At 39.7% G+C, this 17526-nt stretch overlaps 1 protein-coding gene across 2 annotated transcripts; it reads right to left on the minus strand.

Annotated features, from left to right (window-relative positions):
* Nucleotides 1–401: 401 nt before the first annotated feature.
* Nucleotides 402–15132, minus strand: LOC122922363 (brevican core protein-like). 2 transcript variants are annotated; one of them, XM_044272951.1, is made up of 13 exons: nt 15047–15132; nt 12691–13077; nt 11497–11671; nt 11285–11412; nt 9829–10122; nt 9222–9608; nt 8522–8605; nt 5778–5888; nt 4325–4483; nt 2621–2703; nt 2177–2321; nt 1902–2084; nt 402–1294 (listed from the first exon to the last, which is right to left on the minus strand). In XM_044272951.1, the coding sequence occupies exons 1-13, from the start codon at nt 15123–15125 to the stop codon at nt 1284–1286; spliced, it is 2226 nt and encodes a 741-aa protein (XP_044128886.1). In that variant the 5' UTR covers nt 15126–15132; the 3' UTR covers nt 402–1283. The 2 variants fall into 2 exon arrangements, with proteins under 2 accessions (XP_044128886.1, XP_044128885.1); XM_044272950.1 differs by having other exon boundaries at nt 7421–8605.
* Between the last annotated feature and the right edge of the window lie 2394 nt (nt 15133–17526).

Here is a 17526-nt window from a genome sequence, read left to right on the forward strand (position 1 = left end):
ACCCTCCCCCCCCCCCCCCCCCTCCCGTCCCCTTCCTTCCCCTCTCTTTTCCTCTTATTTGTGTTATATTTGATTTTTATTGTCTGTCACATTTGATGTCTCATTTTGTACAACATGTGTTGCACTGACATGCAATTGTGGTCACGTCCATAGACGATTTGTGGTTATGCCTTACCATTAATTCTACGATGGAATGTGATCAAATGATATGCCTTATTCTTTGAATAAAAATAAATTTTGTTAAGAATATAGCTCTCAGAATTTGTGCAATAGGGAGGGATTTTGTCCTCTCTTTAAACATATTTTTATAGTATAAAAAAAGAAGGTAATAAATCACTTCATTTTCTTTTATTTCAACAAAAAGATCAGACATCTTCAATAATTAGTAATTGCTTCCAGTTTACACTAATCAGACTTTCCCCCCACTAAACATCCAAATCTGCAGTGTGTTTTTACGTACAGTTGCCTATGGGATGTATCTATCATTCTGGATCCAGATCTGATCTGATTAAAGGGCGAGAACAGACTCTGTGATGGTGTGGAGCTTGGATCAGGTCATTGTCGCTGTGTCTGTTTGGCCACCGTGATCTGAGCTTATATGACGGTATGAACCTAAATGGTCACAAGTATATATAAATTGTCCATTTATACAGTTTTTATACATTGGAGAGGGAATCTTCCCCTTTGTCTACCATTTTAGAACAGGAATCCACAGTTTAATGGCAACGTTTTCTTCTCTATTAACATCCAAAACGAAGTTCTAAATTTTGAACACAGTGGATTGTGGGAGCTCAGATGATAATGAGGCACTTTTAGCTAAATTGTTAGGTCACGGGACCTGTCTTATGTCTCTACGGATACCCAGCAGAATATCTGAGTTTCACTGGATGTGACTATAGTATAAAATGGATCAAAAGTGAAAATAATTTTCTCAACCTGTTGTTCAAACTAGGACATAATTTAAAAAGTGGAGCTACCTGAGTGGTATATATTTGAAGAATTACTTTCTTTAGGATAGACAGAGTAAGAATATTTACTTAGCCTGGTTGCTGTGGAAAATAGGCAACAAAGGGGTGGAAAATACTTGTGGTAGGGGTCAACCAGCACTGGATGGGGCAGGCCACAGTCTAATTGTATATAGCACCTCCCTGTGACTCTGCTTTAGTGGTATGTTGGCCAAATGTTGCCTCGTTTAGGAGCCATTGAGCCTGTGAAATTTGGCCACCATGGTATGACTTTATTTTCAAGATGCAGACTGGTTAGGATCTTGAGATGTGGCCACATCATTGAAGTGCTGCAAAAAAACAGAAGGACAGAGAGTGAATGAAAATGGGAAGGATAAAAATATATTCTGTGTAAGTGGTGGCGTACACCATGGAAGGACGGCCCGATGAGAAAATTGGGTTCATCTTCGAGGTGTTTCCTTGGCTAGTGTGTCTGCAGTATAACCAACCAACCTACTCCAGATCTATATTTCCAGAGCTCTAGCTATAGTTTCCTTCACATGGGGCAAGGATATTGCTGCCCTGGACCTACATCTAACCTAGCCAAGTCAGAATAAGTTGTTGGCTTAGATACCCATGGTGCTCAGCACCTTTGGCCCATTTCTGATAAGCCACCCATAGCTATGGCTGAGTGTAGTGGTGTTAAACTAGATATTTAGGTATGTGTCTGCTTCAAACATATACCTACATGCCCATGAAGTGGAGATTCCAATCAGTTAGGCCATCTTAAACTACAGTTGTTTAGATTTTCCCTAGGGTAGCTGAGAAGGCAGCTAATAACACATCACACATATGGTTTTGATTACACACGGTGTACAGCCATCTTAGCAACTCCAAATGGCCTCATGTGACACAGTCCTATCATCTTTTAGGTAGGTGGTCTTTCTGTCTTCTTACCGGGCAAGCAATTTATCTGTGGTTCTTCCCATACTCCATCTAACTGGCACTTGATGATGGGTAAATTCCGTTTCACAAAGCCATCATCGCAACGATATCCTACCACAGAACTTATAGGGTATTTCTTTTTGGGACGGCCGTATATAGAAGCATTAACAACTTCGGGTGGAGGACCACAAGACACTAGAACAAACATTGACATGTGATGCCATAAAACACTCCCCTTCCATTATGGGACATAGTTAGGATGGCGACAAATTTTTTGTCAATCTTACCCAGGCCCATTTTACAGGTGTATGGAAGATGGTAGTTGCATGGAACATCACTCCAGAGACCTCCATCATGCCAACCCATGACCACACAGTCTTCACCGGAGAGAAAGTAGCTGTCAGGTTGTCCTTGGTTCCAATTTTCAAAAAGCTATAGGAAAAAAAAAGTGGAAATGTTCAAGCGTTATAATACTGCATTTTGTGCATATGTATGAGGTACAGTTGTGGAAGTTTTGATAGGATAGTCTAAAGTTGACTTCTTAGTGGTTTTAGTCTAGCATAGGCTAAGGATACCTAGAGCTATGCAACTGGATGGATGTGTTGGGTCTATGAGATTAATGAAATATCAAAAATTGAAGGTTGATAGGCAAGTGGAAGCAAAAACCTGAAGTTTAAAATAATTTGTCTACTGTGAATTTTTATATGTGCAGGACACTATATATGACTTACCAGTGGGTTCCCATCTGACCACTGAAAGTCGCCTTCTATCGTCCGATCATTGAGGCCTGTCCATTGGAAGTCCTTATACTGATCTACAGTAAAATTAAAAATATATATATAATTGTGGGACAATAAATACCATATCACAACTCTACTTTCTTTTCTTTAAGGGACCACACATTTTTCTTTATGTAGGTAAGTTTAAGATGAGGTTTCATAGATTCCTATAATTTTAGGGCCTCAACAGTCCTGAAAACCTCCTGAATCCCGAGTCTCCACTACCTAACTGACATTAAGTTCATTGAATTCTACATTGTACACAATAGTGCATCTCAAAAAAGTTCAGTATCAGAGTCTCCAAGCTATGGAAATGTTCTACTAGCTGGTTCTACCAGCTGAAACTAGGATTGAGTGGAAGTTAAAAGTCATGAGAGCTCCAGTAATGAGCTTGAGGAAAATAGGGTCAGAAAATAAAGTAAAACTTCCCTCAAATAGCCCTATTGGATTGAAACATAGGGTTGGATAAAGGTTGGTCTGTGTTTTAAGGAAAATGTTTCACTTACCCATCCATCAGGCTCTTTGGACTCTTTCAGAAATGAAGTAGACCGCACCAAATTACATAAGTGTCCTATGTGTTACTAAAGTGTTTGGTAAAGGTGTAAAGCAGAAATGCATACATCTATAATAAACACAAGTATACAGTACAAGGAAACCCCCAATGTCTTATCCAAGTGGTAATGGTGGATCTTTCATCTTTTCTATGAAGATAACTTATCAAACAGAATGACATGTAGGCACGATATAGGCCATCAGGTTTCTGTTTAGTATAGTTAATTTCTTGCCTTAACGTGATAATCTTCCTTATGATGCAGAAGTTCTGGAGATATAAATTCTGGATCTTCTGAAATTTTAAATTACTACTTTCTTCTGTGTGGCATGGTACCTACTAATTCTGCTGACCGTGTGTACCTGAGTAACACGACATAACTAATATAAATATAAGGCATCAAAAATATCAGCAAATCAGCAGCTGGCTTCTACAAACCTGCCATGTTGGCATGACATCCCAAGACACCCCAACTAGGTCAATGTTGAGATGTTATTTTTGCTTTAAGGATGATCTGCTGCAGGAGAACAATGCAAGGATGTAACTCCAACCTATCAATTCAAAAACATTCTGAATCTGTTGGTGTTTTGCATGCCAATGACTGAATTCTTACTTCGACATGTTTAAGTGTTTGACATGCAACTGACATATCAATTCAGTCATCTCCATCTTTTGAACCAAAAGGCTATGACTCTAGATACTGTTTTTTTGTACTGGGAGTGACCTAAGCATGATGGAAGTTGAAGCTCATTAACCAAATATACACTTTAATTGGCTTCATGCAAATTGCAAGCTTGTTGGACTCTATAAGCTAGCTTTTGAGCATTCCTACTTGACTTCCTTTGAGGCCAGTAGGTAAAAGAATATGCTTAGTAACATGAAGAGAAAGTATGCCTGACTTATTGGAGGAGAAGAACTTTGCTTGAGAGATAGTGCTGTTGCTAAGTGATGTAGCACTGTGTTCTTGTTTTGTCGAGTGCTATATAATAAGTCTTTGGAGAGGAGAGAATTAGAATCAGAAGTTTTTTAGGGCAAATTAGTTGACTTTCGAGGTGGCAGGTATCCTGTTTGGAGCCCATTAATACACGGTAATTTTCTATACTTACTGTTCACAAAGTCTTGTTCTTCAGGGGTCACAATGCTTACGAGATGACCGCCATATTCTCGGCAGTGGGTTTCAGCTTCTTCCCACCTTTTACGATCATAGAAATGCTTGTAGCAGAATCCTTGGAACGTGTCCCAATCCTCAAGACATTTATCTACATCTAACCAGAGATATTGACATTGGATCAGGAGGACAAAGGTAGATGTTTAGCAATTGTACAGAGAAATCTTTCTGGACTCTTCGATGGTTCCTATTATATATTAGCGACCACCCCTTTCTCTAATGTCATCTAGTTAACTAATCTTGGGATTGAACTATAATAGGGTTGGCTTCCAAAAGGGAATTGCCATGGAAGTATGAGTACTTGGGTTGAAAAGAATACAAACTGAGCAGGACAGAAGCAGGTCTAATGCTGAATACTGAAAAGACTGATACTTCAGCTCGTCTCTAGAGAATGAGAAGTAGGTAAAAAAAATCTCTCTTCCAGAAGGACAAAAGCTTTCTTTGTTTTGACTTAGCATTCTTTCATATGGCCCGATGTAGGGCCAAAACGAGGGCCGACAAACCATATAACAAGTCTATCGGTGTTCATTTCAAGGTACTTCCCACAGTCCGATGCAAACTACATAGGGAAAAAATAATGGTTGGAAATGTGCAGATGACAAATGATTGTTTTTGTGATTACATCAGTGGGGTGTTTAGTTGGCCCAATGATCAGTCGAACAAATGTTCCTATGAATGTTCATTCTTGCTTATTGGCCCATGTAAAAGGGCCTCTAGAGTATAGCCACCTAAATGTTGCACTAGATAGACAATTTTCTTATTTATGGTGGCAAGCTATTTTGCATACTTGATGGACCCAAGTTTTTGCTCTGCCTTGAATCGTTTCACTTTCTCTCACTTATGATTTATCATTTGACCTGAAAAGATATGTGCTTTAATGTAGTTTTCTACTACTTAAAAATGTTTAATATTTTGTGGCTTCGGGTAAGGTCCCAAGGCGGTCCTCTTTTTATTTAAAGCCATTGCTATTGTATATAACATGCCTAAAAATCTCAATGGTTAGTGGATGTTCCTACATAATGACATGAGCACCCTTATGGTACTATAGATGGGGCACTGCTGTCAGGAGCCTAGAAAAATGAGTAGCGACCACACTGTCCTGTCAATTGCTTTGCTACAGGTGACCCACTATTCACTGCTCTGTTTGATATTGTATCCCTTACATTCTCCTCATAGCGTCCCACATTTTACAAAAAAAATCCTTTACCCTGTTCCGTCTGTCCTACACACTGGGGCAAATCGTGAGAATGTCATAGAGTTCCTGACTATTTAGAGTTATGGAGCCCATACATTCCAGAAGGTCGCCTGGCAGTTTGAATGTCTGTATGTATGAGACACATGAATTATATTGTAATATTGACAAAGAGATAAATAGCTCCCTCTTCACTCACTTATATGACAGACTTTTCCAAAATAGCCTGGCAAACACAAACAGCGAAATTCACCATCGTCTTCATCAATGCAGGTTCCTCCATTTTCACATGGGTTGGGGTAGCAGATATCTACAACACAAGGTACAATAGGTACAAATAGGAAACTACTGATTTGCTCAAAAATGAACTAATTATACTATATCTAAAGAATATGTCATCGTTGATGACATCAGTAAAGTTATGCACAGAAGCATAAAAGATTAGGTAAAGTTGTCTGATAAAGTGTTAGTAGAATGCATATTCTAAAAATCATTTTGGGAAAGGGAATTCTATTTTTAGTTATCCTCTAAAATTCAGGTAAGTAAGAAGATACAATAAAAGTTCATGATTTTCAATTACTACCAAATACTAGCACCAGGAACAGTGCTTTTTAGAAACATCACCACTTTGGAATAGGCCGAGATCCCTGGAGATCCCAGTTATGAAAAAATCCAACCAGTTCCAAAGGAGTTCATTCTGGGAGTAGGTGGTTCTGGTATCTTCTTAATAGGCCTCTGAAGTTGCCCATACCCATACGAGCATAGTCGTCTAGAACTGGCCAAATATTTTATGTGTATGGAGGTGTGCCAGATCTCTCTTGACGGATGATATTTGGAGGCAACTTAGGATCAGGCGTGTTGAATTTCAGTTCTGGCTACTACTTGAAGTCTCTGGAAGTAACAGATTCCTCTCTCCCCTTGCACGCTCAATGTGTATGGAGTAGTCAGGCGGAATTGCCTTTGGTCAAACATAAGAAGTTACTTAGAACTCAGAGCTCCACAGTTGATTTCATTGTAGCTCCAAAAAATTTCCTACAGTAAATCTGGGTTTTCCTCATCTATTATCCCTCAACTTATCACCACTTTGGGCCAAACTTATCACAGAGAAGGCAAATGTTTGATACTTAGGGTCTTTGATATCTCATGCATCCAGCCAATGTGGTGATCACCACGGCTTATTAATTGCCCATGGTGAATATCAATGTGCAGTGTATCTCAACCTTAATTGTCCAGTTTTTGTCCAGATCCACTGTGTTTAACTTCTAAGCTTTACCCAGTGGGCCATGCGCCTGCTGAGACATTACTACAAGTAACCACCAGTTGGACAGAACAAAAGTAAAGACATTTTTGATCAAAAGCATTAACCTATATAAGCTAAAATTGGCCGTGAAAATTCAAGTGAAACTCTTGGAATTCCATTACTATATGAAATTGTCTGTGTTGATTAACTATTGATTTAAAATGCCATAAAGAAGGTGTTAGTGAAAGAATCAGATAGACACACACACATAAAGAAGACACCAGAAAGGAAATAAAGGAATAAGGAAAGTTATGACCTGAATCAAGTGCTTTAATTCTAAGAAAAGCATTTAATTTGGTTTATTTTTTTCATGGAAACAATCATAAAAATACTTCATAGAAGTCAACAAAAACAATGCAAGCTCTCGAATGATCAGACTGGTTGGACCCACATAGATCAGGCTGCTGACAGAGGTTCACAGATTCTAATGAGACAGTGAAAGGACAAAGCACAGAGGTAGAAGTAGAAGATTCATCTTAAGGCATTGGTGATGTAGTAGACCACCGAAAGAGTAACAGCCGTGCAGATATGCAGGTGGTTACCTGAAAAATTAATGGAGGATCCCACAATAGCTTTCTCGGTTGGGACTGCAGGCAGAGGATCTGACGGGCTCAGGGACGCAGTAGGTGGAATGGTCTTCTCTAAATTATGATGTGAAGAGTTCCTGGGATTGTTGGGTGATGAAGTGAAAGTTGTAAAGGTGGGAGATACATCTGTTTTGGACTCTAAATCTTTGGTATTCTCCACTGTGCCTATTATCGTTGTCTGCTCTCTTATATCCGTAATGATTGACTGGACACGAGACATATTGGGACTTAAAAGGTGAGAAACTGGCGCAGATGAAGTTTCTTTTGAGCCGTATAAACCTTGTGTGAGAAGCATAGGTGTATGGGTTGTGTTGTGTTGGCCGTCTTTCTCTACAGTTACATTGGTTTTATGTTTTTGAGTAATATTTGTGTTGACAGTGGAACCACTATTCAATGTAATCCATGTGGACTCTGTAACATCTCCACTTCCGTCTTCCCAAGATAATTTAGAACTGTTGTCAAGTTTTGGCTGTGAAGAAGGTGGTATGGGTGTTTTGGGATCCAGATTTGAGTCTAAGTCATGGACATCTTTTATGGGATCTTGAGTAGCACTAAAATAGTAACCAGAAGCTAGTTCCACCACTGAACCTTGGGTTGTCTGTGAATGAATGAGTCCTCCTGAAAACGCTGATTGATCTTCTTGTCCAGATCCTTCAAAATGGTCAGTGGATGGATGTACAGTGGGGAACATGTATATGGCAGTGGTTTGTGATGTTGTGTCAATAGCTTGATTATCATACAATTCAGCTAAATTCTTTTCAGTATCTGTATGACTTACTTCAACCTTTAGGGTAGAGGGGAATATGGTTGACATGACAGAACTATCATCTGCCTTAGTTATGTTATACTCATCTCCTTGATCTGTTTCTTTCTCAATGTTTGCATCCGTTTCATTTTCTCTTTTGGGAAACTGTGTAGGATCTGGGTTTTCATCAGTGTGATAGTAGTTTGCTGATTCTGACACAGCAACTCCAGGTTCCTGTGCCGAGCCAGTAAAGTTGTCATAGAAATTCTCTGCATGTGTGCTCACAATTATTACACTTAAGATGGAGTCACCTGCAGTCGGTAGAACAGGTCCTTCCACTGTTCTTCTGGTTGACTCAGAAGAAGTATCCTCTGGGACCAACCCAACCTTGGTCTCTGCCAAAATAAAAGCAATATACCTAGTGTTATCATAGGCTCACCCAACAAAGAGTAACCTCACCAACATATCATATCTCTATTTTTCTGTTCCAAGTTTTTAGCATTTTATTTTAGGGTTCAAGCCATTTTCCCTTCTATGGAAAGACTAAAACTGACCATGTATATTTGCTATTTGTTGACTGAGTGCTTGGCCAATAGTTTTCTCTCCTGTCACTCACATACAAATGCTTGCTCGGCCTGGCTTGTGCATGTACTCTGAATGGCGAGAAATGAATACGCTGCTGCCAGATGTCTGGTAGCAGCATATCTCCTTAAGAACAAAAAGATTGGGCATATTGACATACAACTTTCCGATCCTTCTTTCCCCATTTGCCATCAGGGCACAGTCAGGAGGACCCCATTCATTTTTAATCTAGTCCTGCTGAAATTGGTGGTTAGGAAAACATTAAGCTAATGCGTATGGAGCGCTTTAGTTTGTTTAACATGACAGAACTGTTAATATATGGCCATGTGGGGCAAGCCATCATCAATGTGCACCTTCCCTTACAGAAGTCCTGCATACAATGTTTGTGGTCAGAGCTATGGAAATTTGGTGCTTGCTATAAATATGTACCTTGAGAACTTTGTAAAATGGGCATATTAATGGTGTAACCTATTGTAGATTCTTCATTGTCATCAGAATGGTCTTCATAAGGTGGAAAACTTGCAAATGCAGGAGATAGGTCTTCTTCATCACTGACAATGCTTTCGTGAGTTTGAGATGTTGGGTGTGGTGGAGATGGTGGAGACTCTTGTTCGTCTTTGAGAACAGTTGTGTTCTTATCTTCTTGACTTGTTTTTGTCAGATGAGTCTCATCTAGTGGTATGGAGTGCACTAACCCTTGAGCTTCATTTTCAGCTTTTACATCAGGAAACTTTAGTTCTTCAAAACTTTCTGTTACTGTAATAACATCTCGGTCTCTAGGGACTGGAGGATCGTGTGTTAGCAAGGTGTCTTTGCCTGAAATATAAGAGAACATTGTAAAGTTTAGCAACACTGTGCATTAAACTTCGCCCATAAACTTGTCAGAAATATAACTTAAATGAATAAAAAATGAATTAATCATGTATGATTATATATTATAATGGTCAATATTCAAGGTATGTGTTGAAGGCATCAATGCATTATAGTTTTGGTTGCTTTCTCCTGATCTATTTTTCTGTATATTGTATGTCTTTACCTCTGAAACAGTACACATCATATTTTTCTTGGGAGTTGGGAAAACCGGTCTGGTTACGGAACAGAAAGATAGTTTTCACTCCAGTGGCGTTACCACCACACCTTTCTCTCGGTGTCACAATAGGGTATCGGACACTTCCATCAGCCAACCAGCCTGGGTTGCACTGGTCCAGTCCTTCACTCCACGCAGAATAGAGTTGACCTGTTGTTGCTATCTCAGTACCCAGGGTCTTACAATGTTCTCTAGCTTCCACCAGGGTGAATTTGTTTGGTGATGAACTAAGAAATACTTGACCTACAATGAAAGGGCAGAGCGAAAGTCAACAAGTATATTGGTTCTTATGTGTATATAGCACAGATTTAATTTTAAGAAACTGTAAAGAAAGGTATGGGGGCAAAGTGGAAGGCTAGAATTCATTCAGTAAAAAGGAGTTTGGTGGTAAATTCTTTATCAGACATTGGCATTAACAAGGCACAGTTTTTGGGATGCTTTACAGGTATCATGAAACTGTCTGAGAAAACCACCAATAATCATATTGAAAATGGTCTTCTAGAGGGGTGGTTTCCTCTTAGAAAGATGGCTAGTATGCAAAGTTATATGGGAGAACTGAAAATTTGTCGCAAGAAGGTTAGGCGTATTTCTGGAGCAGATTGTGGCGCTAACATCCTTTGCGGCACAATCTGTGACTTTTCAATGCTCACGTCAGGTCTAAAAAAGTAGGCATGACGTGGGTGGGGAAGTGGGCTGGCATGGCGTGGCTGGTTAAGACACATAAAATGGTCTTAATGTAAGATAACTAGGAAGCTGTCTTACATTTAGAAGTGGCGGTGGATGCGTTAAAGTTATGTAGAGGCTGGCGCCTCTACATAACTTCGGTGGATCCATACCAGCTATAGAGGCCGCCGGTCTTATTAAATGACCCCCAAAGTTTATGGAAATAGTGGGCTGCACGTGTATTAACTAGGGAGATGCCCATAGCAATTAGATAAATGCTTTCATTTCCTGACTTTTAGGCTCCATTCACAGGTCCGCATCCATTCCGCAATTTTGCGGAACAACTGCGGACCAATTTATTCTCTGTGGGGCCAGAAGAGATGCGGAGAGCACACTATGTGTTCTCCACATCCGCATTTCCGGAGGGCGCCCCCGATCTTCCTGTCCGCGGCTCCAGGATAAAATATAACATGTCCTATTCTTGTCTGCAATTGCGGACAAGAATAGGCAGTTCTATGGGGGTGCCGGCCGGGTGTATTGCAGATCCGCAATACACTGCGGACGTGTGAATGGAGCCTTACCTGAGTTTGCCTGCTCAAAACTGCAAAACACAATGCTGTAGCCTTAGATAGTTAAAGTGTAAATTCTAAATAAGTGATAAATATGGAAATAAAAAGTGGACCACACTGACTCTCCATCAATTAAAGATCATTTTAAGTTCCACATAAATCTTCAAAATTACCTTTAAGGTCTTCTGCATAGCAGTAAACATCATACATGTCATCAGGATCCAGTACTCCATAGTTCCGAACCCCGGGAAACCCATCCATGTCTCCATAGCAGCCCTCTCGTGGAGTGTGTATGGGGTATCTATGAGGTGAAAAGTCAAGTACGTTTGACCTTGTTGAAAAGAGTTTGAATCTGAAAAAAAACCTTATTAGAAAATTGCTTTACCTGACGGTTTGATCTGCGATCCAACCAGCATCACACTGTTCAAAACCTCCATGGTAAGCAGCCAAGAGCTGGTCAGCGGTGGCTATGTGGGCCTTGATTCTTGCACATGCTTCCTGGGCCATGGTGAAAGTGTAAGTGTACCGATTGGTTCCTTCTCGATAGAGGAACACCACACCTGAAAATGATAGAGACCCAGATTATTTTTCTGTAAACAATGATAACATACAATAGCACTTAGTGTTATTACGTTGAAGGATGGCGCATTCCCGATATGTTTAACCCTCACCTCTTACCAGACTTGAGAGTGACGTAAAAGAGCTTCTCTTACTCTGGAGGACTTATAACATCCATCAATCAGACGAATGCCCCATGGATTTCAAAGGACAATGTGCAATACTTCATTTCACCTGTGGTGGTGCTGCAGGAAAACTGAACACTTTTTACTGTGTTCACCTACAGGTTACAGTTTATCACTGGGAGTCCTTGGGCAACCTGTGATCAACTTATTGCTGGGGACTTATGTAACAAAAGGCATTGTGCAAAGTAGCCCCCATCTACAGTCTGGGTCCTTAGACTAATTCACAATACCTTTGTTTGCTAACATTGTAGGAGCTGTGGAGAGACAATCCTGACTCGAGATAAGACCAACCATTAAAATAAAGGAAGTCACCAAATTTCAATTGGGTCCTCTTTCTGTTGGGTCTTGAAGCAGCCATAAGGACAGTTTATGTACTCCAGTTGCACAATGGACACTGATTAGATATAATCTGAGATTATGAAATAGCTATGGCAACTGCAAAAAAAAATTTGTGAGCTCCTCCAATGTTGATGATACTGTGGCCAAACCTATGACCCACCACCAATGGAAGAGGCATATTTTCCTTAAGGAATAACTCAGATTGGAGTACAGTGGTTTGTTTGAAATAGAAATATCCTACAAAAAATATTTTATATGGAGCAAACTGATATGAAGGTGACTACTGACAGATATCCCTCACCTATTTTTGATCTCTTAATAAATAAGTGAAGGAGTAGACATAAAAGTTCACCTTTTCTACACATGCATCGTAAGACTGTGAAAGATTCATCAAGTACATCTAACCCTTATGAGGCAGATACCAACTTGATAGAAGGAACCATGGGCTATGATCTTCCTTGACTATATTTACAATAAATATTAGATCAAGAACCCACCTTTGATCTTGACCTCCACCATGGCGTAGTCATCCTCGATTCCATGTTGTACATGACATCGGTAAATCCCTGAGTCATTGCGTATCAGCTCCCGTAGGACTAATGTGACATCATATGCTGAAGCTGAGTATTCAGGAAGAGAGGCTCGAGATTTGTACCCCTCACTGATCTTCACTTTGTGGCCCCTGGCCACTAGGATCTCCTCTTCTTTACCATTGGAGATAAAGGTCCACTTTACTCGAGGTGTGGTCAAGACAGCTCGGCGCCCAATGCCAACGTCTTCTGGTTCTGAGTGGTAGGTGATATGGCATGGGATGGTGAGTGTGCCAGACAGGACAGCTTTGGTGGTAGAATTTTCAATCTTTACTTTCAAGCTCTTGTAATTCTCTAGACAGGAAAAGAGTATGGTATTAACTCAAGAAAGATGGCAATGTATCATGCCAAACCACACTTGGCCACCACAATGTACATTATACCACACAGAAAATTGAGACACCTCATTTTTCAGCAAAAAAAGGGGAATTTGGAAAATCTGGGTCACTGCTCATGTTGGCTTTCTTCAATTATAAAACCACCATTAAAGTAGACCTGTCATCCTGACATAAAACCAGGCCAAGACATCAAAGCAGAACATTCCAGAGTCTTCCAGACTGCGAACAAGAACATCAGTTTTATTAACCTGTTATTTCTCTTTCAAAGTTCTACCCATTTTACCATTTAACTCTACATCGGAGGTTGGGTAACTTTTTGTTGTAGTAATCCTGAATTATTTGTAGTATTTTCCAGAAACAACCAGAGCTGTATTCACAGTTCTAATATACTGTTGATAGCTGGCCGATGCTGGTTCTTCATCTGTGAAAAGCATGGCAAGCTGTGGTGTATTGCGAATATTCTGGACATTGCACTAAGTGGTGTACATATAGGAGAGGGGTCTCCAAAGCTAAAATTATAATAGCCTCAATTGTGGTTAATAAAAACAAAAGGGATTAAAAGACCATGGCTGGATCACCTCTCTCCAAGGGCCCAGTATTAGCCATATGATCATGATGAGCATACATACCATGCAGGCAGCCATGTTTTGGAGCCCCATGCTCAATGGACGAGAATGAATATATATTTTCACTGGATTGGTTAAAACTCAGAAGAAGAGGGACCCATGATCATGGTTGTTACTATTGGGTCCTTCCCTTTCAAGATGTTAAGCGGGGGGGGGGGGGGGTCAGCAAGCAGAATGGTAAATACATCATCACCCTTTATTAGATCAAGGCATTAGACCAATCACATAACATTAAACAGTCACTGGATTTAAGAGTTAACTGTGTGATCCTTCACAGCTGTAAAATATATTAGTGAGAACCATTGTAAAAATATTGAGATGACTCATTCTGGTCTCCATGAGCTGAATTACTATTCATTTTTTCATCAAAGACATTGTAACACACTACATATAACTGTGACCTTCACTCGATGTACTTTTACTGTATGAATCAAGATACTGATTCAGCTTTCTTCATCTTTCCTCCAGGCTGCTCCTACCATGCGTGAACTAAAAAAAATGTGTGCGTGTTAGGTCACGTGGGTAGTCCAACCTCATTGTATGAAAGTCTCCTTCTAAGGTGGCCATACACATTAGTCTAAAATTGATCAAAAGGGACGCTTTCAACCAAAACTATCGTTCATCAGGCGAAATCTAACTATGAACATCATTTTAGCAGACCATTATCATCAGAAAAGAAGTTGGCCATGTTGAATATTTTTGTTTGATAGTGGGACGAAAGATCTTTTGCTCAAAGATAGATCTTTTGTGGACAAAAGGTATTCCTTTGAAAGAACTTTGCCAGAAAGATCTTTCAACCATCTTCCAGATTCATTGAACGTGTATGGCTAATTTGATCAACCTTAATGGTCATTGTAGACTAAAATGTGTATGGCCATGTCTACGAAAAGAACATCTACCAGATGTTTGTTCAGCTGTTGTTCAAACATCAACCAACTTCTAACTAATGTGTATGGCCAGCTTTAGAATGAGAGAGAAGGGAAGTGAAAAGAAAGAAAACAGTCTGCAAATGTATGCGAAAGGGTTGACTAGGTGGTGATCAAACATAGCTCTCCATAGCCTTCAAAATGGCTGACCATGGTTGGAACTTCAAAAGTCACTACAGAAAGCCCACATGTAAGAAATGTAATACATTTTATACATATATATATATATATATATATATATATATATATATTTTATGTATATTTTCTACCTATGGCCTGTTGGGGAGACCTTTATAATGAGGATTCTTCTTTGTGACCCCTATGATAATATTGATGACTTAATTTACTGAAATGAGAGGAGACAAAACTTAACTTGAACCTCTGTCAGTGTCCGATGTTAAAGCTTGTGCGGTGAGACCCCACAGGAAGAGGAGCAACAAGTATAACTTCATTTCAGCCTGTAGGTAACAGAAATACTCATTGGTAAACATTACATTATCCAGGACACAATGGACATCAATACATGTACTATTTCACATAAGTAAAGCTGTTCTGATTATAAGTGATTATAAGTGGTGTACCCCAAGGTTCGGTCCTGGGTCCCCCAATATTTAACTTATTTATTTATTAATGATATCGAGGACGGGATTAATAGCACCATTTCTATTTTTGCAGATGACACTAAGCTGTGTAGTACTGTGCAGTCTATGGAAGATGTCCATATACTACAAGCTGACTTGGACACTCTGAGTGATTGGGCATCAACTTGGCAAATGAGGTTCAATGCGGATAAATGTAAAGTTCTGCATCTTGGTAGTAATAATCTCTGTGCTTTATATGTCCTAGGTGATGTAACACTGGGAGAGCCATTTGTAGAGAAGGATTTGGGTGTCCTTCTAGATCATAGACTAAATAACACCACAATGTCAATCAGCTGCTTCTAAGGCAGGATATTTATTTAACTCACTAATATAGTACTGACATACTCTGCAGCACTTTACAGTTATTCTCATCTCCAATGGAGCTCACAATCTTAGTTCCCTATCATTATGTCTTAGGAGTTTTGCAGGAAACCCATGCAAATTTGTGAAGACCATACAAATTTCATGCAGATATTGACCATGGTATAATTCAATTCTAGGATCCTAGCACTACAATGCGCCAGTTCTAACCACTGAGCCACCATGCTGCCTATCATGTGTTAAAATATGCATTGACTCGCAAGGCAGGGATGTAATATTACCACCTTACAAAGCTTTGATGCAGCCTCATCTGAAATATACAGTTCAGTTCTGGGGACCAGTCCATAGAAAGGATGCCCTGGAGCTGAAAAAAGTACAAAGGAGGGTGACTAACCTGAAAGGGGCATTGAGGGTCTTAGTTATAAGGAAAGATTAAAACAATAACATTTATTTAGTCTTCAGAAGAGACGTCTAAGGGGAAGGGGGGGGCATGATTAACCTAAACAAATATATAAATGGGCCATACCAAAAAAATAGTGAAAAGCTGTTCCACGCAAAATCCCTTAAAAAGATAAGGGGGCATTGTCTACGTCTGGAGAAGAAAAAGTTCAGTCTCCAGCGGCATCAAAGCTTCTTTACTGTTAGAACAGAACATCTATGGTATAGTCTACCTCATGACGCAGTCACAGTAATCGGTTCCAAAGCCCCAAAAATGTCATCCAAGAGAAATAAGAGAAAATAAAGATTTAAGACAAATAAGCAGATAACTAAGACAAATAAAACAAGTCCTTACATATCACAGTCAGAAATAGCTGCTAGCGATCAACTAATACTGCTATTTTACCAGGAAAGTTGCCTTGATTGGTTGGATCTGAGTCTGAGGCATTGTATGTTGAATCTAGTTTCAATTTACGATGGGTCAGAAAAGACCATTGTATGTTAAAAATATTGTATCCTGAATCCATTGTATCCGGAGGGATCACTGTACTTATAAAAATGTGTAGAAATTTGGGTCTCACTCCCCTTTCCTAAAATTCATATCACCACACATCCCTTGGTTGGACATGATGGACTTATGTCTTTTTTCATCTGTACTATGTAACTATGACAACTGACCTTGTGAAAAAAGGTACTTGCTTCTCATCACTCCAAACACAAGGTACAAAAAGTTGGCCGTGCTATTCTTTTCCCTTGGTTGGGCTTCTTGAACATAGGTGGAAAGCAGCCACGTTGTCTATCTGCTCTTGCCATGACCGTAAGGAATCTGCTAGGCCCAGTAGAAGTATTTTCCTACAATAGTATGTACAACCTTCAACACAAATTGGGTTTGGCTAGTCTTACCATGAACACTACACAATTCAAAGGTAGCTATAGGCTTTTCATAACTCCCATCATAAATCCAAAAAGTCGGCCATGCCATGCTTATTTATCCCTTGGTGGGCTCCTCCAACATAGATGGCAATTTGCCATCTTTTGACTCATAAAGAATGAACTGGGCCCATTAGAAGTCATTTTATACAATAGTCTGCACTACATAGATTGTGTTCAGTTATGCTTACCATGAGTGCTATATAATTTGAAGGTAACTATAGGCTTTATGCGCATCGTGTAAAGCTCTTAAAGTCTTCAAAGACATTAGGTGCAGTGTAGAATGAGTGATTATACAGCCACAGCTCCCACCTTTAACCTTACTTACAAGAAAATGTAAAACCTCTACTGGAAGCGTCTGTGACTCCACCAGAGTTTGTGTGACAATCTCACATAATGTGATGCCATTATGGTAAGGGGCAGTATGGTATGGGCAGCTCAGTCTTCCCTGGTCCATACAATTTACTCATGATGTGGTTGCTTGCATGTTCAACGAGGGGTATACAGTAGTTTCCTATTGCAA

This window comes from Bufo gargarizans, unplaced genomic scaffold, assembly GCF_014858855.1.
Source record: "Bufo gargarizans isolate SCDJY-AF-19 unplaced genomic scaffold, ASM1485885v1 fragScaff_scaffold_286_pilon, whole genome shotgun sequence".
In the NCBI taxonomy this organism is placed as follows: Eukaryota; Metazoa; Chordata; class Amphibia; order Anura; family Bufonidae; genus Bufo; species Bufo gargarizans.

Excerpts from the sequence above, each read along its gene's own strand:
- LOC122922363 (XM_044272950.1), bottom strand. The coding sequence starts at position 15,125 with ATGAAGTTATACTTGTTGCTCCTCTTCCTGTGGGGTCTCACCGCACAA. Across the intron at positions 9,609-9,828 it reads TGATGTGTACTGTTTCAGAG|GCAAAGACACCTTGCTAACA; the intron begins GTAAAGACATAC and ends CTTATATTTCAG. Across the intron at positions 4,484-5,777 it reads TGGAAAAGTCTGTCATATAA|ATGTAGATAAATGTCTTGAG; the intron begins GTGAGTGAAGAG and ends ATCTCTGGTTAG.